Genomic DNA, 26915 nt, shown 5'->3' with positions numbered 1-26915 from the left:
TGCAAAGCGAGAAGGTATTGGTTTTACTCTGATGTATGTTTTTTTTTTATCTGTATACACTGTAACTTCTTTAATACTGGACCAATTCCTTCGAATAGCAACTCTATAAATCGCAATTTTCATCTAGTTGGTACTTTGGGGGGGTAAAAGTTGAAAAAGTTTAACTCTTCACAGGCGAAAGTTGAAAAAACAAAAAAAAAACCGTACGAGTTTTTAAGTTAGAACTTTTACTGGCTATAGCTTCGAGAAAAACAGTCGGATCGAGTTGAAATTTATAAGAAATATTTTTTTAGTATGCCCGCGCACGTCAGTTATATCAAATTTGAATTTAACCCAATGCCCACCCCCCTAGGGGGGGTACAGGTTTTTTTGTTTTTCGGGGTTTTACTCTGATGTATGTTTTTTTTTTATCTGTATACACTGTAACTTCTTTAATACTGGACCAATTCCTTCGAATAGCAACTCTATGAATCGCAATTTTCATCTAGTTGGTACTTTGGGGGGGTAAAAGTTGAAAAAGTTTAACTCTTCACAGGCGAAAGTTGAAAAAACAAAAAAAAAACCGTACGAGTTTTTAAGTTAGAACTTTTACTGGCTATAGCTTCGAGAAAAAGAGTCGGATCGAGTTGAAATTTATAAGAAATATTTATTTAGTATGCCCGCGCACGTCAGTTATATCAAATTTGAATTTAACCCAATGCCCACCCCCCTAGGGGGGGTACAGGTTTTTTTGTTTTTCGGGGTTTTTAGCCGTAGTTTTAAGACCTTTGGGTTGAAAATTTGCCAGTAGTTGGAACTCATATGTATCCATAACATATTAAACGGAAAAATAATTCGGCACTACAGTTTTTTTTTAATAGCCGGAAAACTGTGTTTTCGCAGATTGCGTATATTTTAACAAAAAACACTTAAAATCTTAAAAAAATTGTTATCAAATCATTAAAACAATTTTATGTAGATCTATGCAGAATGATACTATTGAGTTTTGTGCTCAAGTAACACTTTTGACTTTAAGTTGACACAAAGTTCAATTTTTTTTTTTTTTTTACTTAAGTTCTTTCTGGCTGATTAAAATTGAGAACTGATAACAAATTCGTAATCACCGACCCCAAAAACATATAATTTGACCCCTTTTAATGCCTTTTTCACAAAAATCCAGAAAAATGTTTTAGCTTCGATGCAAAGCGAGAAGGTATTGGTTTTACTCTGATGTATGTTTTTTTTTTATCTGTATACACTGTAACTTCTTTAATACTGGACCAATTCCTTCGAATAGCAACTCTATGAATCGCAATTTTCATCTAGTTGGTACTTTGGGGGGGTAAAAGTTGAAAAAGTTTAACTCTTCACAGGCGAAAGTTGAAAAAACAAAAAAAAAAACCGTACGAGTTTTTAAGTTAGAACTTTTACTGGCTATAGCTTCGAGAAAAACAGTCGGATCGAGTTGAAATTTATAAGAAATATTTTTTTAGTATGCCCGCGCACGTCAGTTATATCAAATTTGAATTTAACCCAATGCCCACCCCCCTAGGGGGGGTACAGGTTTTTTTGTTTTTCGGGGTTTTTAGCCGTAGTTTTAAGACCTTTGGGTTGAAAATTTGCCAGTAGTCGGAACTCATATGTATCCATAACATATTAAACGGAAAAATAATTCGGCACTACAGTTTTTTTTTAATAGCCGGAAAACTGTGTTTTCGCAGATTGCGTATATTTTAACAAAAAACACTTAAAATCTTAAAAAAATTGTTATCAAATCATTAAAACAATTTTATGTAGATCTATGCAGAATGATACTATTGAGTTTTGTGCTCAAGTAACACTTTTGACTTTAAGTTGACACAAAGTTCAATTTTTTTTTTTTTTTACTTAAGTTCTTTCTGGCTGATTAAAATTGAGAACTGATAACAAATTCGTAATCACCGACCCCAAAAACATATAATTTGACCCCTTTTAATGCCTTTTTCACAAAAATCCAGAAAAATGTTTTAGCTTCGATGCAAAGCGAGAAGGTATTGGTTTTACTCTGATGTATGTTTTTTTTTATCTGTATACACTGTAACTTCTTTAATACTGGACCAATTCCTTCGAATAGCAACTCTATAAATCGCAATTTTCATCTAGTTGGTACTTTGGGGGGGTAAAAGTTGAAAAAGTTTAACTCTTCACAGGCGAAAGTTGAAAAAACAAAAAAAAAAACCGTACGAGTTTTTAAGTTAGAACTTTTACTGGCTATAGCTTCGAGAAAAACAGTCGGATCGAGTTGAAATTTATAAGAAATATTTTTTTAGTATGCCCGCGCACGTCAGTTATATCAAATTTGAATTTAACCCAATGCCCACCCCCCTAGGGGGGGTACAGGTTCTTTTGTTTTTCGGGGTTTTTAGCCGTAATTTTAAGACCTTTGGGTTGAAAATTTGCCAGTAGTTGGAACTCATATGTATCCATAACATATTAAACGGAAAAATAATTCGGCACTACAGTTTTTTTTTAATAGCCGGAAAACTGTGTTTTCGCAGATTGCGTATATTTTAACAAAAAACACTTAAAATCTTAAAAAAATTGTTATCAAATCATTAAAACAATTTTATGTAGATCTATGCAGAATGATACTATTGAGTTTTGTGCTCAAGTAACACTTTTGACTTTAAGTTGACACAAAGTTCAATTTTTTTTTTTTTTTTACTTAAGTTCTTTCTGGCTGATTAAAATTGAGAACTGATAACAAATTCGTAATCACCGACCCCAAAAACATATAATTTGACCCCTTTTAATGCCTTTTTCACAAAAATCCAGAAAAATGTTTTAGCTTCGATGCAAAGCGAGAAGGTATTGGTTTTACTCTGATGTATGTTTTTTTTTTATCTGTATACACTGTAACTTCTTTAATACTGGACCAATTCCTTCGAATAGCAACTCTATGAATCGCAATTTTCATCTAGTTGGTACTTTGGGGGGGTAAAAGTTGAAAAAGTTTAACTCTTCACAGGCGAAAGTTGAAAAAACAAAAAAAAAAACCGTACGAGTTTTTAAGTTAGAACTTTTACTGGCTATAGCTTCGAGAAAAACAGTCGGATCGAGTTGAAATTTATAAGAAATATTTTTTTAGTATGCCCGCGCACGTCAGTTATATCAAATTTGAATTTAACCCAATGCCCACCCCCCTAGGGGGGGTACAGGTTTTTTTGTTTTTCGGGGTTTTTAGCCGTAGTTTTAAGACCTTTGGGTTGAAAATTTGCCAGTAGTTGGAACTCATATGTATCCATAACATATTAAACGGAAAAATAATTCGGCACTACAGTTTTTTTTTAATAGCCGGAAAACTGTGTTTTCGCAGATTGCGTATATTTTAACAAAAAACACTTAAAATCTTAAAAAAATTGTTATCAAATCATTAAAACAATTTTATGTAGATCTATGCAGAATGATACTATTGAGTTTTGTGCTCAAGTAACACTTTTGACTTTAAGTTGACACAAAGTTCAATTTTTTTTTTTTTTTTACTTAAGTTCTTTCTGGCTGATTAAAATTGAGAACTGATAACAAATTCGTAATCACCGACCCCAAAAACATATAATTTGACCCCTTTTAATGCCTTTTTCACAAAACTCTGATGTATGTTTTTTTTTTATCTGTATACACTGTAACTTCTTTAATACTGGACCAATTCCTTCGAATAGCAACTCTATGAATCGCAATTTTCATCTAGTTGGTACTTTGGGGGGGTAAAAGTTGAAAAAGTTTAACTCTTCACAGGCGAAAGTTGAAAAAACAAAAAAAAAACCGTACGAGTTTTTAAGTTAGAACTTTTACTGGCTATAGCTTCGAGAAAAAGAGTCGGATCGAGTTGAAATTTATAAGAAATATTTATTTAGTATGCCCGCGCACGTCAGTTATATCAAATTTGAATTTAACCCAATGCCCACCCCCCTAGGGGGGGTACAGGTTTTTTTGTTTTTCGGGGTTTTTAGCCGTAGTTTTAAGACCTTTGGGTTGAAAATTTGCCAGTAGTTGGAACTCATATGTATCCATAACATATTAAACGGAAAAATAATTCGGCACTACAGTTTTTTTTTAATAGCCGGAAAACTGTGTTTTCGCAGATTGCGTATATTTTAACAAAAAACACTTAAAATCTTAAAAAAATTGTTATCAAATCATTAAAACAATTTTATGTAGATCTATGCAGAATGATACTATTGAGTTTTGTGCTCAAGTAACACTTTTGACTTTAAGTTGACACAAAGTTCAATTTTTTTTTTTTTTTACTTAAGTTCTTTCTGGCTGATTAAAATTGAGAACTGATAACAAATTCGTAATCACCGACCCCAAAAACATATAATTTGACCCCTTTTAATGCCTTTTTCACAAAAATCCAGAAAAATGTTTTAGCTTCGATGCAAAGCGAGAAGGTATTGGTTTTACTCTGATGTATGTTTTTTTTTTATCTGTATACACTGTAACTTCTTTAATACTGGACCAATTCCTTCGAATAGCAACTCTATAAATCGCAATTTTCATCTAGTTGGTACTTTGGGGGGGTAAAAGTTGAAAAAGTTTAACTCTTCACAGGCGTAAGTTGAAAAAACAAAAAAAAAAACCGTACGAGTTTTTAAGTTAGAACTTTTACTGGCTATAGCTTCGAGAAAAACAGTCGGATCGAGTTGAAATTTATAAGAAATATTTATTTAGTATGCCCGCGCACGTCAGTTATATCAAATTTGAATTTAACCCAATGCCCACCCCCCTAGGGGGGGTACAGGTTTTTTTGTTTTTCGGGGTTTTTAGCCGTAGTTTTAAGACCTTTGGGTTGAAAATTTGCCAGTAGTTGGAACTCATATGTATCCATAACATATTAAACGGAAAAATAATTCGGCACTACAGTTTTTTTTTAATAGCCGGAAAACTGTGTTTTCGCAGATTGCGTATATTTTAACAAAAAACACTTAAAATCTTAAAAAAATTGTTATCAAATCATTAAAACAATTTTATGTAGATCTATGCAGAATGATACTATTGAGTTTTGTGCTCAAGTAACACTTTTGACTTTAAGTTGACACAAAGTTCAATTTTTTTTTTTTTTTACTTAAGTTCTTTCTGGCTGATTAAAATTGAGAACTGATAACAAATTCGTAATCACCGACCCCAAAAACATATAATTTGACCCCTTTTAATGCCTTTTTCACAAAAATCCAGAAAAATGTTTTAGCTTCGATGCAAAGCGAGAAGGTATTGGTTTTACTCTGATGTATGTTTTTTTTTTATCTGTATACACTGTAACTTCTTTAATACTGGACCAATTCCTTCGAATAGCAACTCTATAAATCGCAATTTTCATCTAGTTGATACTTTGGGGGGGTAAAAGTTGAAAAAGTTTAACTCTTCACAGGCGTAAGTTGAAAAAACAAAAAAAAAACCGTACGAGTTTTTAAGTTAGAACTTTTACTGGCTATAGCTTCGAGAAAAACAGTCGGATCGAGTTGAAATTTATAAGAAATATTTATTTAGTATGCCCGCGCACGTCAGTTATATCAAATTTGAATTTAACCCAATGCCCACCCCCCTAGGGGGGGTACAGGTTTTTTTGTTTTTCGGGGTTTTTAGCCGTAATTTTAAGACCTTTGGGTTGAAAATTTGCCAGTAGTTGGAACTCATATGTATCCATAACATATTAAACGGAAAAATAATTCGGCACTACAGTTTTTTTTTAATAGCCGGAAAACTGTGTTTTCGCAGATTGCGTATATTTTAACAAAAAACACTTAAAATCTTAAAAAAATTGTTATCAAATCATTAAAACAATTTTATGTAGATCTATGCAGAATGATACTATTGAGTTTTGTGCTCAAGTAACACTTTTGACTTTAAGTTGACACAAAGTTCAATTTTTTTTTTTTTTTTACTTAAGTTCTTTCTGGCTGATTAAAATTGAGAACTGATAACAAATTCGTAATCACCGACCCCAAAAACATATAATTTGACCCCTTTTAATGCCTTTTTCACAAAACTCTGATGTATGTTTTTTTTTTATCTGTATACACTGTAACTTCTTTAATACTGGACCAATTCCTTCGAATAGCAACTCTATGAATCGCAATTTTCATCTAGTTGGTACTTTGGGGGGGTAAAAGTTGAAAAAGTTTAACTCTTCACAGGCGAAAGTTGAAAAAACAAAAAAAAAAACCGTACGAGTTTTTAAGTTAGAACTTTTACTGGCTATAGCTTCGAGAAAAAGAGTCGGATCGAGTTGAAATTTATAAGAAATATTTATTTAGTATGCCCGCGCACGTCAGTTATATCAAATTTGAATTTAACCCAATGCCCACCCCCCTAGGGGGGGTACAGGTTTTTTTGTTTTTCGGGGTTTTTAGCCGTAGTTTTAAGACCTTTGGGTTGAAAATTTGCCAGTAGTTGGAACTCATATGTATCCATAACATATTAAACGGAAAAATAATTCGGCACTACAGTTTTTTTTTAATAGCCGGAAAACTGTGTTTTCGCAGATTGCGTATATTTTAACAAAAAACACTTAAAATCTTAAAAAAATTGTTATCAAATCATTAAAACAATTTTATGTAGATCTATGCAGAATGATACTATTGAGTTTTGTGCTCAAGTAACACTTTTGACTTTAAGTTGACACAAAGTTCAATTTTTTTTTTTTTTTACTTAAGTTCTTTCTGGCTGATTAAAATTGAGAACTGATAACAAATTCGTAATCACCGACCCCAAAAACATATAATTTGACCCCTTTTAATGCCTTTTTCACAAAAATCCAGAAAAATGTTTTAGCTTCGATGCAAAGCGAGAAGGTATTGGTTTTACTCTGATGTATGTTTTTTTTTTATCTGTATACACTGTAACTTCTTTAATACTGGACCAATTCCTTCGAATAGCAACTCTATAAATCGCAATTTTCATCTAGTTGGTACTTTGGGGGGGTAAAAGTTGAAAAAGTTTAACTCTTCACAGGCGTAAGTTGAAAAAACAAAAAAAAAACCGTACGAGTTTTTAAGTTAGAACTTTTACTGGCTATAGCTTCGAGAAAAACAGTCGGATCGAGTTGAAATTTATAAGAAATATTTATTTAGTATGCCCGCGCACGTCAGTTATATCAAATTTGAATTTAACCCAATGCCCACCCCCCTAGGGGGGGTACAGGTTTTTTTGTTTTTCGGGGTTTTTAGCCGTAATTTTAAGACCTTTGGGTTGAAAATTTGCCAGTAGTTGGAACTCATATGTATCCATAACATATTAAACGGAAAAATAATTCGGCACTACAGTTTTTTTTTAATAGCCGGAAAACTGTGTTTTCGCAGATTGCGTATATTTTAACAAAAAACACTTAAAATCTTAAAAAAATTGTTATCAAATCATTAAAACAATTTTATGTAGATCTATGCAGAATGATACTATTGAGTTTTGTGCTCAAGTAACACTTTTGACTTTAAGTTGACACAAAGTTCAATTTTTTTTTTTTTTTACTTAAGTTCTTTCTGGCTGATTAAAATTGAGAACTGATAACAAATTCGTAATCACCGACCCCAAAAACATATAATTTGACCCCTTTTAATGCCTTTTTCACAAAAATCCAGAAAAATGTTTTAGCTTCGATGCAAAGCGAGAAGGTATTGGTTTTACTCTGATGTATGTTTTTTTTTTATCTGTATACACTGTAACTTCTTTAATACTGGACCAATTCCTTCGAATAGCAACTCTATAAATCGCAATTTTCATCTAGTTGATACTTTGGGGGGGTAAAAGTTGAAAAAGTTTAACTCTTCACAGGCGTAAGTTGAAAAAACAAAAAAAAAACCGTACGAGTTTTTAAGTTAGAACTTTTACTGGCTATAGCTTCGAGAAAAACAGTCGGATCGAGTTGAAATTTATAAGAAATATTTATTTAGTATGCCCGCGCACGTCAGTTATATCAAATTTGAATTTAACCCAATGCCCACCCCCCTAGGGGGGGTACAGGTTTTTTTGTTTTTCGGGGTTTTTAGCCGTAATTTTAAGACCTTTGGGTTGAAAATTTGCCAGTAGTTGGAACTCATATGTATCCATAACATATTAAACGGAAAAATAATTCGGCACTACAGTTTTTTTTTAATAGCCGGAAAACTGTGTTTTCGCAGATTGCGTATATTTTAACAAAAAACACTTAAAATCTTAAAAAAATTGTTATCAAATCATTAAAACAATTTTATGTAGATCTATGCAGAATGATACTATTGAGTTTTGTGCTCAAGTAACACTTTTGACTTTAAGTTGACACAAAGTTCAATTTTTTTTTTTTTTTACTTAAGTTCTTTCTGGCTGATTAAAATTGAGAACTGATAACAAATTCGTAATCACCGACCCCAAAAACATATAATAAACGCATATAAAGGCATATAAATAAACGCAAAATATAAGTACAAACGCACTCTACCAGATGTGAGAAACGAAAAAAAAAAGTATAATTTTTTGTTCTATTGGCATCATCGTGTGTACGAACGGCATATTGATGCGCGCTCTTATCTGCTCCGTAATGAATTATGAAATCAGTTATGATAGAAAATATTGTATGTCGTTTCAAATAGTATTTTTAAATCTCTACAAAAACGCTAGTTTTTATTCTGGTTGTAACTTGTATTGCGCTGTATAAAACTTTTATGACGTAGTTGATGTTTATTTTATCAATTTTCATTATTTAATAAAAAACAATTTGTCAACAGATTATAACTAACTGGGTGTGGATTTTATTAAGTCACAGTTGATATAAAATCGATTTGGACTTGAACTTTTTGCGGAATGACTGAATTTAATTTAAGAAACTAATTTAATTTTAATTGGCAGCCATTACGTGAGAAATGATAACATGAGTTGTTTATACTATAATGTATAGTTGTTGTAATTATCAATTTTCGAGACAAAATAATATTTGATCGTGACCATATAAACGCCCGATCGCGTTATCAACTGTCCACCGTCTTATGTACACGGTACAGGTGGGAACGAAAAACCCCTTATCGGCCCGAGCCGGTCATGGAGTGTGAGAGAGAGGTCGGGGGGTGATGACATTTGTAGGTAGTTGCCAGTCTAGTAGTTGTCAGTTTAGTAATATTTAACTAATAAGTAATAAATGTAGGTAAAATTTATTGTTTTCTCCATCACAGTAGCAGTATACGATTTATTTTAATTTAAATGTAAGAAAATCGATTTTTCTTTAGAAAATAACAAGAAATTATTATACAGGATGAGGCAGTAAAACGGCGATTTTCTAATGTATTTAAATGGTAAAATCCGTTTCACTATCCCACCCTTTACATTTTAAGGATCTATGAAAAGGTTTTTTTAGTTGCATTTTATTTTGTACATTGTCAATCTAGTAAAATAGAAGTATAATATAGCTTTGAAATAATATAATCTGTGAAGTATAAATAGTTTGTGTGTGATTGCTTTAATGGAAGTATATAATACATAAATATTAATTTTATTGAGAATAAGCGATTATAATTTAAACTATGGAGTACAAACGATTGAAACATGAATCGTCGACCATTCCAACAAAATATAACAAGACATTGTATATGTGTTATTTGGTCCACTAAGTTTTTGCAAAAAAAAAAAAAAACAGTACAGTGGGGTCGGGGCATAGTGGGGACGGAGCATAGTTGGGTCGGGGCATATTGGGGACGGGGAGGTCACAGGTTTACAGGAATTTTTAAATCTGAAAGTGATAAAATCACTTTCGAAAAAACGCTTCGATGCAAATCGGTAGTTAGTATTTTCAAGCCAGTACAGTCCAAACCAAGCACAGTATAAACCAGCAAAGTTAGAAAGTTTTAAATGAAGGTTCTGTATTTACAAATGAGCATCAAAGCGTTTATTTGAAAGCGATTTTATTCAATTTTATCACTTTTATTTATAATAATTCTTGTAGACCTGTGACCTCTCCGTTTCCTCATTGCTTTGATTACATTATGCCAATACTCTACTGTACTAGTCCTCTCGGATAAAACTCAATAGTATCATTCTGCATAGATCTACATAAAATTGTTTTAATGATTTGATAACAATTTTTTTAAGATTTTAAGTGTTTTTTGTTAAAATATACGCAATCTGCGAAAACACAGTTTTCCGGCTATTAAAAAAAAACTGTAGTGCCGAATTATTTTTCCGTTTAATATGTTATGGATACATATGAGTTCCAACTACTGGCAAATTTTCAACCCAAAGGTCTTAAAACTACGGCTAAAAACCCCGAAAAACAAAAAAACCTGTACCCCCCCTAGGGGGGTGGGCATTGGGTTAAATTCAAATTTGATATAACTGACGTGCGCGGGCATACTAAATAAATATTTCTTATAAATTTCAACTCGATCCGACTCTTTTTCTCGAAGCTATAGCCAGTAAAAGTTCTAACTTAAAAACTCGTACGGTTTTTTTTTTGTTTTTTCAACTTTCGCCTGTGAAGAGTTAAACTTTTTCAACTTTTACCCCCCCAAAGTACCAACTAGATGAAAATTGCGATTCATAGAGTTGCTATTCGAAGGAATTGGTCCAGTATTAAAGAAGTTACAGTGTATACAGATAAAAAAAAAACATACATCAGAGTTTTGTGAAAAAGGCATTAAAAGGGGTCAAATTATATGTTTTTGGGGTCGGTGATTACGAATTTGTTATCAGTTCTCAATTTTAATCAGCCAGAAAGAACTTAAGTAAAAAAAAAAAAAAATTGAACTTTGTGTCAACTTAAAGTCAAAAGTGTTACTTGAGCACAAAACTCAATAGTATCATTCTGCATAGATCTACATAAAATTGTTTTAATGATTTGATAACAATTTTTTTAAGATTTTAAGTGTTTTTTGTTAAAATATACGCAATCTGCGAAAACACAGTTTTCCGGCTATTAAAAAAAAACTGTAGTGCCGAATTATTTTTCCGTTTAATATGTTATGGATACATATGAGTTCCAACTACTGGCAAATTTTCAACCCAAAGGTCTTAAAACTACGGCTAAAAACCCCGAAAAACAAAAAAACCTGTACCCCCCCTAGGGGGGTGGGCATTGGGTTAAATTCAAATTTGATATAACTGACGTGCGCGGGCATACTAAATAAATATTTCTTATAAATTTCAACTCGATCCGACTCTTTTTCTCGAAGCTATAGCCAGTAAAAGTTCTAACTTAAAAACTCGTACGGTTTTTTTTTTGTTTTTTCAACTTTCGCCTGTGAAGAGTTAAACTTTTTCAACTTTTACCCCCCCAAAGTACCAACTAGATGAAAATTGCGATTTATAGAGTTGCTATTCGAAGGAATTGGTCCAGTATTAAAGAAGTTACAGTGTATACAGATAAAAAAAAACATACATCAGAGTAAAACCAATACCTTCTCGCTTTGCATCGAAGCTAAAACATTTTTCTGGATTTTTGTGAAAAAGGCATTAAAAGGGGTCAAATTATATGTTTTTGGGGTCGGTGATTACGAATTTGTTATCAGTTCTCAATTTTAATCAGCCAGAAAGAACTTAAGTAAAAAAAAAAAAAAAATTGAACTTTGTGTCAACTTAAAGTCAAAAGTGTTACTTGAGCACAAAACTCAATAGTATCATTCTGCATAGATCTACATAAAATTGTTTTAATGATTTGATAACAATTTTTTTAAGATTTTAAGTGTTTTTTGTTAAAATATACGCAATCTGCGAAAACACAGTTTTCCGGCTATTAAAAAAAAACTGTAGTGCCGAATTATTTTTCCGTTTAATATGTTATGGATACATATGAGTTCCAACTACTGGCAAATTTTCAACCCAAAGGTCTTAAAACTACGGCTAAAAACCCCGAAAAACAAAAAAACCTGTACCCCCCCTAGGGGGGTGGGCATTGGGTTAAATTCAAATTTGATATAACTGACGTGCGCGGGCATACTAAATAAATATTTCTTATAAATTTCAACTCGATCCGACTCTTTTTCTCGAAGCTATAGCCAGTAAAAGTTCTAACTTAAAAACTCGTACGGTTTTTTTTTTTGTTTTTTCAACTTTCGCCTGTGAAGAGTTAAACTTTTTCAACTTTTACCCCCCCAAAGTACCAACTAGATGAAAATTGCGATTCATTGAGTTGCTATTCGAAGGAATTGGTCCAGTATTAAAGAAGTTACAGTGTATACAGATAAAAAAAAAACATACATCAGAGTAAAACCAATACCTTCTCGCTTTGCATCGAAGCTAAAACATTTTTCTGGATTTTTGTGAAAAAGGCATTAAAAGGGGTCAAATTATATGTTTTTGGGGTCGGTGATTACGAATTTGTTATCAGTTCTCAATTTTAATCAGCCAGAAAGAACTTAAGTAAAAAAAAAAAAAAAATTGAACTTTGTGTCAACTTAAAGTCAAAAGTGTTACTTGAGCACAAAACTCAATAGTATCATTCTGCATAGATCTACATAAAATTGTTTTAATGATTTGATAACAATTTTTTTAAGATTTTAAGTGTTTTTTGTTAAAATATACGCAATCTGCGAAAACACAGTTTTCCGGCTATTAAAAAAAAACTGTAGTGCCGAATTATTTTTCCGTTTAATATGTTATGGATACATATGAGTTCCAACTACTGGCAAATTTTCAACCCAAAGGTCTTAAAACTACGGCTAAAAACCCCGAAAAACAAAAAAACCTGTACCCCCCCTAGGGGGGTGGGCATTGGGTTAAATTCAATTTTGATATAACTGACGTGCGCGGGCATACTAAATAAATATTTCTTATAAATTTCAACTCGATCCGACTCTTTTTCTCGAAGCTATAGCCAGTAAAAGTTCTAACTTAAAAACTCGTACGGTTTTTTTTTTTGTTTTTTCAACTTTCGCCTGTGAAGAGTTAAACTTTTTCAACTTTTACCCCCCCAAAGTACCAACTAGATGAAAATTGCGATTTATAGAGTTGCTATTCGAAGGAATTGGTCCAGTATTAAAGAAGTTACAGTGTATACAGATAAAAAAAAAACATACATCAGAGTAAAACCAATACCTTCTCGCTTTGCATCGAAGCTAAAACATTTTTCTGGATTTTTGTGAAAAAGGCATTAAAAGGGGTCAAATTATATGTTTTTGGGGTCGGTGATTACGAATTTGTTATCAGTTCTCAATTTTAATCAGCCAGAAAGAACTTAAGTAAAAAAAAAAAAAAAATTGAACTTTGTGTCAACTTAAAGTCAAAAGTGTTACTTGAGCACAAAACTCAATAGTATCATTCTGCATAGATCTACATAAAATTGTTTTAATGATTTGATAACAATTTTTTTAAGATTTTAAGTGTTTTTTGTTAAAATATACGCAATCTGCGAAAACACAGTTTTCCGGCTATTACAACTTTTACCCCCCCAAAGTACCAACTAGATGAAAATTGCGATTTATAGAGTTGCTATTCGAAGGAATTGGTCCAGTATTAAAGAAGTTACAGTGTATACAGATAAAAAAAAAACATACATCAGAGTAAAACCAATACCTTCTCGCTTTGCATCGAAGCTAAAACATTTTTCTGGATTTTTGTGAAAAAGGCATTAAAAGGGGTCAAATTATATGTTTTTGGGGTCGGTGATTACGAATTTGTTATCAGTTCTCAATTCTTAGGGTAAAAGTTGAAAAAGTTTAACTCTTCACAGGCGAAAGTTGAAAAAACAAAAAAAAAAACCGTACGAGTTTTTAAGTTAGAACTTTTACTGGCTATAGCTTCGAGAAAAACAGTCGGATCGAGTTGAAATTTATAAGAAATATTTATTTAGTAGCTTTTTCGTCCTAATTTTAATTTTTTAGCTTATAATTTTGTAGCTCTAAATTCGTATAAAGTATTTCATTATTTTATTACTATATTCAAATTAAGATATATTTTAATAGTATTTAAAAGTCATGAATGATAATACTCGCTGGAATTCAATGACTGCCCAGTGGTAGTTCGAGCTGAGGCGTCGAAAACTACACGAAGTTTTGTAGTTTGACTTTCCGGACGAAGGATACAATGATGCGGTATATAATAGCAATACGGAGTAATTTTATTGCTTGCAGGAACCACTTCCATGTGTTTACTTTCTAAGTAATCTCGCATAAAATCTGCGTATTGACTGCCCAGATTTGAATCTTGAGACAGACGCCGATCGAGAGCATGAAATCTTCTAAGCGCTCCACATTTGGAATCTCCAAGTAATGGACGGGGATGTTTGAATGGTATGGCAACACTGAACCGTCCAGAGGCTAGGCGTTGTATTGAAGATGTAAAGATGGTTTCCGCCTGAACTTCTTCAGGACTAAGGTGGTGTACCTTTGGTGCCTCCTCCATCTCCCAAAACCGTGTTAGCGATTGTTCTAGTGTTTCGGTTGTGGTCACTAACAATGAGGTAGCTGGTTTGATGGATGTTTGTGATATTGGTCCCATCAAAATCCATCCAAATATGGTACCAAAGGCTGTTGGTTCTGATGGATGCCCTGCGACGCGGGTGCCAGTCAGTATGGTTGGTGCGACATCACCTCCTAATAAGATGTCAACTGGACCAGAAAGATGAAATTTCGGATCTGCTAATTCCAAGTTGCTGATGTGGGACTATGAAGTGAACGAAAGACTTGACTGCCGTGTTGCATCGGTAATTTTGTTAACCACAATGACATCGAGCGAGATGCGGGGCTCAGTTTTACCCACTGGTACCAGCTCGATTGATGTTATGCCAGACACTGCGTTTACTGACATCCCGGAGAAAGTGTTTACCTTAGACGAACAGCGGCGTTGAGTTAGTGACAGGCGATCAGCACAATTTTTTGTTATAAAGCTGACCTGGGATCCGGTGTCCAATAGTGCTCAGAAAGTATAGGTTTCCTTGTTTATCGACGAGATATTGACCAGTAAGGTTGATAGTAGAACAGATCGTGGTCGAGGATGTGTCGCTACCATTGAGGTTGGTGGAACAGTATCGTCACTTGATGGCGTCTTTTCGTGAAAATGAAGTAGTGAGTGATGATGTTTCCGACACACGTTTTTTTACACGTGTTTTTTGAGGGACATGATGTTGACGAGTGACCAGCGCCTAAACAATTTATGCAGAGATTTAACGACTTTGTTACTTGAAACCGTTCAGTAGGAGAGTCCTTAAGAAACGTTGGGCATTGACGTATTGAATGGACCGCTTTGCATAATGCACATTTGGTGCTGGGCGTCTGTGCCACCGTTGTAGTTAGAACTCTGGTCGATTGACGATGGTTAGTTCTTGAACTGGGGTTTTTGAAGGATGGTTTCATGGCATTACTTGTTGAAGCGATGCAAGTTGAGTGGACTGTATGTAGAAGACGGTAGATTTCTGGTAAGGTCTTGGTTTGTTCTGTTGTATCCGGCCCGAAGGACCAAATGTTTAAGATTGTAGGTGATAGTGTATGTTAGTAACTAGGTAGGTTTTAATAACGCTCCAGTTGTTGCAGTGACAGAAAATGTTTTATTAACATGAACGATGAATGACAATGCATAAAAGTTGATTTAAGACATAAAAAAAAAAAAGACACGTAAATAATAACGACAAATAAAATAAACGCGACGTTGGTCGTACTGACGGGACGATGGGAGAGCTGCGTCGGACAGTCGGACAACCGGTGTAATGCCGGAATGACTCTGACTATTACCCCATAGGATGCGACGTGTGCGACGACCGATATAATGCCAGAATCACTCCGACTATTACACCACTGGTCGACGCACCAACCGCACAACGAGCTCCCGGAGACAATGGGAGAAGTCAGTTTACTGCCAAGCGCAAGTCTGCCGCGGGTGGGTCTTACTACAAGGCAAGTATACGACTGGATGATTGACCGTCGGTCATTCAGCTTCTTATACCCAACCTTTCGGCGATAATAAAGTGACGGACTCGTGTTCTGTGTCGAACTTTGCCAGGGAGGACTTGTGTTCGGTGACGGAAACCGCCGCTTTATTATCGCCGAAACGTCGGGGATACAATTTTAGATTAGATAACGAAAATAATAGTAATAATGGATAATGGAAAAGAAACGGGTGGCGTAGACAGTAGGAATCGATTTCGTCTACGACATATTGCAACATGGTAGTTTCCGGCGGTATAAGCTGATTGCTCTTTGCCTTCGATAAAATTATTCCTCAATATGTTTGAACGCCATTTTTTATTTTTCGGAAAGTTGCAATAGTTGTAGTTAAACCCAGTTATTTTCTTGTTATATACTTGCGAGAAATATTTGCTGATGGTTTTTATTTCGAGATCAACCACGTCCACGCTGGTACCTTGTTCGGACAATTTTGTCGAAATTGTCGTTCCTAATGTTAATGTATACTCGGTCAATTGGTTCACGGTTCAATTGGTTCAAAAATAAACACAGTAGCACAGATAAAATATTTCAGCTAAAGAATATAGAGCTCACCAATTTACTTAAAATTTGTTATAATTTAATTATTTTTTGAAACACATGCCAGAAATGATTTACACGCAACTACTTGCTTGTTTTTTAATACAAACGCACTTATAATTTATACTTGTCAAACATTATTTTAAAAAAAGTCATCCACCATCTGAACTGAAAAGATATAGCACTTTTCAAATAAAATTATAGTTTAGTAGTTATCATTTGATGGGTACACAAAAAAAAAAAGATCCACATAATTACTAACAGCATAACTAACAGATTTTCTTTAGTAAAGCAGAATTTTGATAAGAAGAAATACTTGAAATATGTGTTTCAATAATAAAAACATGAGAAGCTATTTACAAAACACATATTATATTAGATTAATACAATTTTCTTGAAATAAACACACATATTCACAATTACCAACATCAACATGTCAATATAAATTCACATAAATACCTACTTTAAAAAAAGTATACTGATATTTAAAAAAATAATAAATGGAAAATTAAATTTTACATTTAAGAATAAACAACAGGTTACTGTAATGCCATGCATAATAATAAAAAACTTTGTTTTGTATTATTCCCTAACCTATAATTTGCTTACATTATATAAAACATGTCAGATGTTTCTAACACCCACTTTGTTTTGTCATAGGGTGCCATAAGTATAAATATAAACAAATAATAATATAAATTTAATTAAATCAGCAATACTGAAGCTAGTAAATACTAAATAGCAAGTAACTTATCAAAATAATAATTGTTCACTTCTTAAAGTAACTTAGACGAACATAAAAACACCGATAATCAATTAACAATACTATTATAGTTTCGCTTTTGCAAAAAAAAAGTCAAATAGTTTTGGATTAAACTTTTATCAGTAATCACTTTTTGAATGTCATAATATTATCAACATACCTAATTTACAATATGGTCACGATGGAAGATTATTAGGTCTGGAAATATGAAAATTAGAACTATTACAGTATCATCAACTCATGTTATCATTTCTCACGAAATATCTGTCAATTTTTAGTTATTTACATTAAATTCATTCCATCCACAAAATTAGGAGTTCAGTTGAAATCGACTTTATATCAACTGCGACTTAATATAATCCATATTCACTATGTAATGACGACAAATTGGTTTTTAATGATTAATAAAAACTGATAATGTAAACATCAAACTACGTAGTAAACGTTTTACTCTTTAATACAAGTTACAACCAGAATAAAAACAAGTGCTTTTGCAAACGATATTTAAAAATAATACGTGAAACAATATATCATCTATTGTATCAAATGATTTTATTTCGTAGCCAATAAGAGTGTGTGAGAACATGGCGCTCGGGTACACGATGATGCCAATAGAACAAAATAACACTGATTTTTATGTTTCTCATATCTGGTAAACCGTTAATGATGTTAAAAATCATACCAAATAAAAATTCCTAATAAACTTATCAACAACTCGATCCGACTCTTTTTCTCAAAATTATAGCCAGTAAAATTTCAAAATTTAAATAGTAAGGTTTTTTTTTTAACTTTTAACCCCCCTCCCTCCCAGGTACCTCTTAGATGAAAATTATGATTTCTAGAGTTATGTATTATTCGAAGGAATTGGTTTAGTATTGAAAAATTACAGTGTATACAGACAAAGAGAACCCCACATCATTGTTAACCAATAGCATCGCTGCTCCGCATCGTAGCTAAAAGTATTACGAATTAGGCATAATATAGTTTCTTTATCAGCTGCTGTAAGTTTTCAACTCTGAATATTTGAGTATTGCATATTATATATGACAAAGGTTATAAAATAGAACTAAGCAGTAAAAAATAGTCTAATAATATACATATTATAATAATAGTACAATTAATTTAATGCTTATTGACATTAAATTATGTTTTTTATTGATGTGTAATTATTCGTTAATTAAAACAAACAAATTTTTTTAACAGCGAATATTATTTCAGAAATACAAAACTTTTTATAATTATTTCCCAAAAACGTCTGAAGTGTTTTTTTATATTTCATTACTGTTTACTTAAAATATTTTAGGCTACGAGTACACGTTACAGGTTGTAAAATAAAAAGCCACGTTGACACAATTGGTTTGATATGAAGTTGTAAGTACATAACTGTTTAAACAAAAAAGTCTATAGGAGTCGGATATACATAATAAGATGATGATTATTCTACGCTGTTATTTCATATTTTGTTACTAATAATAATATTTTAATTAGTCCCGATTTTAATTTTTCCCTCCACACCGTATGAGAATCCCAAATCGTTAAACCATTTGCCAATAATCTCATTACCGTAAGAATCAATTTCGTCTACGGCATATTGCAACATAGTAGTTTCCGGCGGTATAAGCTGGTAGCTCTTTGCCTTCGAAAAATTATTTATAAATTCGTTTATACGCCATTGTTTGTTTTTCGGAAAGTCGCAATAATTGTAGATAAATGCAGGTATGTTCTTGTTATATACATTCGAGAAATATTTGCTAATGTTTTTTATTTCGAGATCAACTACGTCCACGCTGGTGCCTTGTTCGGACAATTTTGTCGAAATTGTCGGTCCTAATGTTAATGTATACTCGGTCAATTGGTTCACGGTGTCCATTACAATACGCTTAGAGCTTGATTGTGGATCTAGTGAGGAAAAAAAGCTCAACGCGTCCATCATGCATTTGAACCTCGGTGACATGCTGTGGAGTTTGATCAACAGCAAATTAAAACAATCGTAATACTTTTGAAACGAGTCGGACGCAGTTTTTTCGTTTTGGCAAACCCATATGAAATCATTTATGAAAAGCTTCGAATTAAAAATAATCTCGCCGTACTTACAACTGAGCACAGTCCAAATCTCCTCGTGTCGATCCAGGACGTTGAATTCGTCAACTGGCTTCCGTTTTAAAGATATTGCTTCGAGTATTTCAGAAATGGGATTTATGATTTCACCTCGATATGTTACTGCGATTTTAACGTCGTCCATGTACCGCCATCCCGAATGTTGCACCAACATGTTTAATTTATTAGCGAGTTCAGATTGTTGTTCTTCGTTCATCGTAGCCGACACAATGTGCATAGAATAAAGTAAAGCAACCCAAACTAGTAATGAAATCATCGTTTGAAAATGCATTATGATCGCGTTAAAAAAAACAGTATGAACAGTATTCGATGAAAAATTTCAACTAAAAAATACAGATTTTTAAAATTTACTTAAAATTCCTTTTAATTAATTTATTTATTGAAACACATGCTAGAAATGATCTACACGCAACGACTGGCTTGTTGTTTAATTAAAACGCCATTGTAATTTATTGATGTCAAACATTATTATAAAAAAAAAGTAATTTAGTTCAGATGAACTGAGAATATATATACTTCTTTACGGCAACTTAACTAGCTGTCTTACTAGCTAATATTTTAGAAGATCTTCCAATATTACTTTTTTTTATAACAATTTTCAACATTTCAATTTCTGTACAATTGTATTGTGTATACATTTTAAATTGAATTTAAGTTTTACCTATTATACTACTCCAAAACTATCTCAATATGATTAATTTATAGGCAAACCGTTGGAAAATAAGAATTCTAAAACACTCCCATTCCAACCCACTAATTAAAAAACTATCCTATGTCTCACTTATTCCTAGTATTAGCCTTCTAGGAATAAGGCAATAAACTAGGGACCTGCTTGACACATAAACATTAATTAAAATTTTGTATGACGTATTATGTATATTGAATATCTAAAAATTGCTCGTTTTCGAACTTTTTGAACAACCTGTATATAAGAATGATTATTTTATCGAGCACCACTCAATATCTCGAAGGGCTTAATAAGAAATTAAATATTTTTTTTTATTATGTTCCCAAACAACGTTAGGAAACTTGATCTCAAGTTATTTAGTTTTTACTGACTAACAAACAAAACAAATAAAACTAAACTAACAAATCCAACATAACAAACAAATATAACAAATAAAATAATAAAACAAATTCAAAATTAATAAAATTTTAGTAGATTTTCGCGCTAATATCACTATTGTCACTATTAAAACAAAAAAAATAATAAAACGAACAAAACAAAAAAAACAATTAAATTAAATATTAATAAATATAATACTTTTTTAGTAGGTTATAGGGCATAAAAAGGAGCATTAGTCTCTGAAGTTGGTCTTTAAAAGTTATTATCACTAATAAAACAAACAAGCAATTCAAACATAACAAACAAATAAAAAATTTATAAAATGTAAACATTTTTAGTACATTATAGGGCATAATAAAGGAGCATTAGTCTCGGAAGTTGGTCTTTAAAAGTTATTATCACTAATAAAACAAGCAATACAAACATAACAAACAAAACGAACAAATAAAAAATTTATAAAATGTATACATTTTTAGTAGATTTAAGGGCATAATAAAGGAGCATTAGTCTCTGAAGTAGGTCTTAAAAAGTTAAACAAAACAATTGTTTGTTTGTTTAAATTATCACTGGTATATTAAATAAAAAAAAAAAAAAGAATGGTTTGCTAGGTTCTATTAAAGGTTTTCACAAAGGTATTACATATTATATTTTAACAGCTTGCGTACGAGTCCGCAACACCACGGGATACATTTTTATGTATCTAAGGTGGCTAGTAAATTTATCAAGTTTCTGGCTAATATTTTAGTCTTTTTATAATATCTGGTCCAAAACAATTCATGAAGAATTTGGCCACTTAAATTATTGAATTAACTATTCATTTCTATTTTGAACGTAGTGAATATAACATATTTGCCCCCACCACATTCCGACCCCCAACCCCAACCCTCATGTGTACCCCTATCTCTTATCCCCTAACTCTCACCCCCTATCCCTCAAACCTATCTCTCACCCCATATCACCTTCCCTTATCTCTTGTCTCTCTTATCAGATAAATCAGCTGTTATTTTTCGTTATGATAACCGGTGTCGGTTTTTTAGTTATGATAAGCGGTGTCGTTTTTCCGTGTGTGTGTGCCATAGCATAGACATACAAATGTCAAAAACCATTTCAAAATAAGTACATGTGATTAAAGAAGAAGAAGGGAAAAAATAAGTACTAGATGCATAATGATTTATTATATCCATAAAAAAATATTTTTTTAACAGTGGATATTATCTTAGAAATAAAAAACTTTGTTGTGTTTATTAATATTTCCCAAAAACGTGTGACGTGATTTTTTTTGAAATTTCGTTACTGTTTACTTAATTTATTTTAGTCTACGTGTACGTCTATGTTGATACATTTGGTTAAATATCTAATTGTAAATACATAACTGTTTAAACAAAAAAGTCTATATAAGTCGGGCATACATAATAAGACGACGATTAATCTACATTGCTATTTCTTATTTTAGTACTAATAATAATATTTTAATTAGTCCCGATTTCAATTTTTCCCTCCACGCCGTATTTAAAGCCCAAATCATTGAACCATTTGCCAATGATCTCATTACCACAGGAATCGATTTCGTCTACGACATATTGCAATACAGTAGTTTCCAGAGGTATAAGATGGGTGCTCCTTGCCTTAATGAAATCATTCCTAAATTTGTATGCACTCCATTTTCGGTTTTTCGGAAAGTTGCAATAATTGTAGATAAACCCAGTAATTTTCTTGTTATATACTTCCAAGAAATATTTGTTGATGTTTTTTATTTCGAGATTAACCACGTCCACGCTGGTACCTTGTTCGGACAATTTGGTCGAGGTTGTCGGTCCTAAAGTTAATGTATACTCGGTCAGTTCTTCCACGACGTCCATTACAACATGCTTAGAGTTTGATTGTGGAACTAGCGAGGAAATAAAGCTCAACGCATCCGCCATGCATTTAAACCTCGATGACATGCTGTGGAGTTTGATCAACAGCAAATTAAAACAATCGTAATACTTTTGAAACGAGTCGGACGCAGTTTTTTCGTTTTGGCAAACCCATATAAAATTATTTATGAGAAGCTTCGAATTAAAAATAATCTCGCTGTACTTACAACTGAGCACCGTCGTGATTTCCTTATGTCTTTCCAGGACGTTGAATTCGTCGATCGGATTCCGGTTCAACGATATGGCTTCAAGTATTATGGAAATAGGATTCGTGAAATCACTGCGAAATTTCTTTGAGATTTTAACGTCGTCCATGTATCGCCATCCCGAATGATGCACCAACATGTTTAACTTATAAGCAAGTTCAAATTTTTGTGTTTCGCTCATCTTACCGACACAACGTGTAGAACAAAATAAAGCAACCCAAACTAGTATTAAAATCGACATTTGCCAATGCATTATGATAGATATCAAAATAAACACAATAGCACAATTCGATCAAATATCTCAACTAAAGAATACAGAGCTCAAAAAGTTACTTAAAATTTGTTTTAATTTATTTATTTATTGAAACACATGCTAGAATGATTTAAACCCAACGACTTGCTTGTTTTTTTAATTCAAACGCCCTTGTAATTTATAGATATCAAACAGTATTTAAAAAAAGTCATCTACAATCTGAACTGAGAAGATATTGCATTATTACAATAATATAAGTATATATGTTTCTGTGGTCGATTCGATGGTTTTTAGCTTAAATGCTATCATTTGCGTAGGATATACAGTTTTCAATAATATCAATGTGACAATTAATTTAGATGAAAACAATAGTTTTATAAGGAGGAATTATTGAATAATTTGCTATTACCCAGCTATCTACTTTTTCGTGTTCCGTGATACCTAACTTGACCAAAGTCAATTGTGCAAGAATGATGGCGTACTGGCTCAACTGTATTTAGTAATATAGCTCAGTCCACACTAAGCACAGTATTTTATAACCTATAAACTAGCATAGTAAATGAGTACCAAAGTAAGGTCCAATGTTCACAAATTCCAATCAAAGAGTTTATTTGAAAGTGGATTTATCACTTTTAGTTATAATCATTTTTTTAGTATTACGACTTCCGCCGTCCTCTCTATGTTTCGACACTACTGTATACTGGCTTTTTTGACGTTTATCAAAATGGGAAAATAAGTCTCACAAAATCTATTATATATTTTATTTAGTTTTGTCCTGTATTTAAAACATATTTCGTTATACAGGACGAATTTATTCCTAAATTTAGTCAACAAACACTATTATTTAATCGATACGTAAACTTATACAGGCAAAGTTCATTTTATTACTTATATATTTAATACGATTTTATTTTTCTAGATCAAAACGAATTAGTTTTTATTGGCAGGTACCTAGCCTCTTTTTTGTTGTTTTTTGTGTTTGGCCATTGTGGCATTATTCTGTTATTTTGTTTTTTCCTCGTTCTCTCGTGCCATTCCGTACTGGTCAATCCACATGTCAGTCGATGTACATCATCCGTATTGTGTTCGAGTAAGTTCCATAATCTATAATTCAATTCGGTCGGCTTTTGTTCACTAAAACGCCGATCGCAATTCATCGGATGAACGCCATTTAATCTCCGGAGTCGATTTGGAACAGTTCGTCCCCAGATTTTCCGCGTAAGTCCGCCAACAACAAAGTGTTGTGTGGGAGGCCGCCTAGGTCATCTAAAACTAGAGTCAATCGGCAGATCACCCGTCAACCCATCCACCAACGGCTCACCGTCTGATGAATTTGAGTTAGTTATAAGTGTTCCCACAATTGTATTTGCACCCTGGGGTCATTGCACCAGACCGAACCGACCACAGGCTCCATGATTAAACTGTATCGTCCTTTTTCCCTTCGTATAGACTGATTCTTTTTTCTTATTCCTAGTGATCTCTCTCTGCGCCACCGCCGTCCAACACACGGCGTGTATGCCGTCGTGATTTGAATTTAGGTTGTCTATCCGGAACTGATTCAGGGGCAACCCAATTTTTTGTTGTTGAGCTTATTGTTCATTAATTCAACTAAATATATAAATATACTATTTACATGACTTGAGGTTACTCCCACTTGGATGACTTGACTAGTTCGCCAACGTTTCGGAACACTTGCACGTTCCATCTTCAGGGATGTGGTTCCATGTTCCTCGCACCGCGCTCTCTTGCAAACTGACCGATTCGCTTCCGTGGGCGTAGGTTATATACCATACTAGTCAAGACATCCAAGTGGGAGTAACCTCAAGTCATGTAAATAGTGTAAATATAATACCCCACTCAAACTTCAATAATTTTTTAAATATATAAAGTTTACATTTACATAATACGTAATTTATTCGTGTATATACGTTACACTTACGAAAAAAATGATTTAAAAATGTTGAAAAGATTATTTTCAAAACGTACATTAAAATAAAACAAAACAAATTTTTGTAATAGGTTTTTAACTTTGATTGGCACGAAAAGGTCATTCTGACTTTTGATTGATAGAAACATGAAAGTGATTGATATAGTGTTAAAAAAAACGTGAACGATATTATGTTGCAAATGTTGAGGGAAACTCTATTTTGACTGTACTGTTTTAACTTTCTACCACTTTTTTTTCTAATGTTATTTCAAAGTAATCTTAGGTAACGCTTAAATCCAAAATCTTACCTGAAGTAGTTTAACCGTATAAATCAACACAACTTAAACCTAGTACAGCATAAACCAGCACAGGGAAATCTAATACTATATGTAGTAAGGAAAGAATGGTTGTTGAGTTTGCTCCCTTCTAACTTTTTCAGTAATCAGCCAGGCCGTTTTTGTACGCGGTATTAGTAGAACCGTTTTAGTCGCTGTATAAGTTTACCCACACGAGCACGGGCAAGCTCAACGATGCCGTGACATTGTGTAAGAGAAAAATAAATGCTATATTATTAAATTGTAAAACCACGTTAGTTTCTAAATCAACAAAAGTCCCAACACACCAACAATGGTAGGGACAGTTATTAAATCTGAAAGTGATTTCATTACAATCAAACGCTTCAATGTAGTCCAGAGGGTAGTAAGAAACCAGCACATTTCAAACAAGCACAGTCCAAACCAGTAAAGACTTAATAAACCAACGAACATTGTTTGGTAAAATATAACTAGAACTTCAGTTATAATTGATAAAAATTAGTATGACCTTGGTGAATGCTAATTTTCTTTTTATAGAAATTATTGACGTTGAATTATTATAATGGACAAAAGTCAATTAAAAATTAACCAATCAAACAAGTCCTGTATTTAAAAAAACATTTTAATTCTACTCTTAAACATTTTTTTCTCCATGTTCTTAAACAATTAACAGTTCTTAACAATGAGCAAGTAAGCAGTACAAAGTTACCCAATAACATACATGGAATAAGAGTAATATTTTATTAAAGTTTATTGACATACATATGTTTTTGAGCAGCGAATATAATTAAAGAAATATAATACTTTTTTGTGTTTATTAATATTTCTCAAAAACGTGTGACGTGTTTTTTTTTTAATTTCATCACTGTTTACTTAGAATATAGTAGTCTACGTGTACATGTAACAGGTTATAAAATAAAATCCTACGTTGACTAATTTTGTTTAACATCTAGTTGTAAATATATAATTGTTTTAAACAAAAATATCTATGTAACTAGTATAAGGTGATAATTAATCTGAACTGTTTTTTAATATTTAGGTACTAATAATAATACTTGATTTAGGTCCGATTTTAATTTTTCCCTCCACGCCGTATGCGAAGCCCAAATCGTAGAACCATTTTCCAAAGATCTCATTACCGTAAGAATCGAATTCGTCTACGACATATTGTAACATAGTAGTGTCCGGCGGTATAAGTTGGTTGTTCTTTGCGCTAAAGAAATCAGAATTTATTGTGTATGCAGTCCATTTGCTGTTTTTTGGAAGTTTGCAATAATTGTAGATAAACCCAGTTACGCAATTTCTATATACTTCCGAAAAATGTTCGCTAATGGTTCTTATTTCGAGATCAACCACGTCCACGCTGATACCTTGTTCGGACAATTTCGTCGAGGTTGCCGGTCCTAAGGTTAATGTATACTCGGTCAAATGTTCCAAGACTTCCATTAAAACATGCTTAGGTTTTGATTGAGAAACTAGCGTGTAAATAAAGCTCAACGCGTCCAGCATGCATTGAAACCTCGGTGACATGCTATGGAGTTTGATCAACAGCAAATTAAAACAATCGTAATACTTTTGAAACGAGTCGGAAGTACTTTTTTCGTTTTGGCAAACCCATATAAATTTATTTATACAAGACTTGTAATTAAAAATAATCTGGCCGTACTTACAACTGAGCACCATCATGATTTCCTTTTGTCTTTCCAGGACGTTGAATTCGTCGATCGGATTCCGGTTCAACGATATGGCTTCAAGTATTATGGAAATAGGATTCGTAAATTCACTGCGAAATTTCTTTGAGATTTTAACGTCGTCCATGTATCGCCATCCCGAATGATGCACCAACATGTTTAACTTGTTAGCGAGTTCCAGATGATGGCTCATCTTAACCGACACAATGTGCATAGAACAAAGTAAAACAATCCAACCCAGTGTTGAAATCAACGCGTGCGAATACATTCTTG

The 26915-nt window shown here is 32.8% G+C and overlaps 1 protein-coding gene across 1 annotated transcript; it reads right to left on the bottom strand.

Annotated features, from left to right (window-relative positions):
• Positions 1-13884: 13884 nt before the first annotated feature.
• LOC126845442 (uncharacterized) lies at positions 13885-19465 on the bottom strand. The gene is made up of 2 exons (XM_050584096.1): positions 19246-19465; positions 13885-14519 (listed from the first exon to the last, which is right to left on the bottom strand). The coding sequence occupies exons 1-2, from the start codon at positions 19463-19465 to the stop codon at positions 13885-13887; spliced, it is 855 nt and encodes a 284-aa protein (XP_050440053.1).
• Positions 19466-26915: the final 7450 nt, after the last annotated feature.

This window comes from Adelges cooleyi, unplaced genomic scaffold (assembly GCF_023614345.1).
Source record: "Adelges cooleyi isolate 19-005CV unplaced genomic scaffold, UGA_ACOO_1.1 ACOO_flye_CR_arks_rails_tigmint_CR_PRNA_784, whole genome shotgun sequence".
Classification (NCBI taxonomy): Eukaryota; Metazoa; Arthropoda; class Insecta; order Hemiptera; family Adelgidae; genus Adelges; species Adelges cooleyi.
The sequence above is the reverse complement of the archived record's forward strand: the minus strand, read 5'-3'. Positions and strand labels throughout refer to the sequence as shown.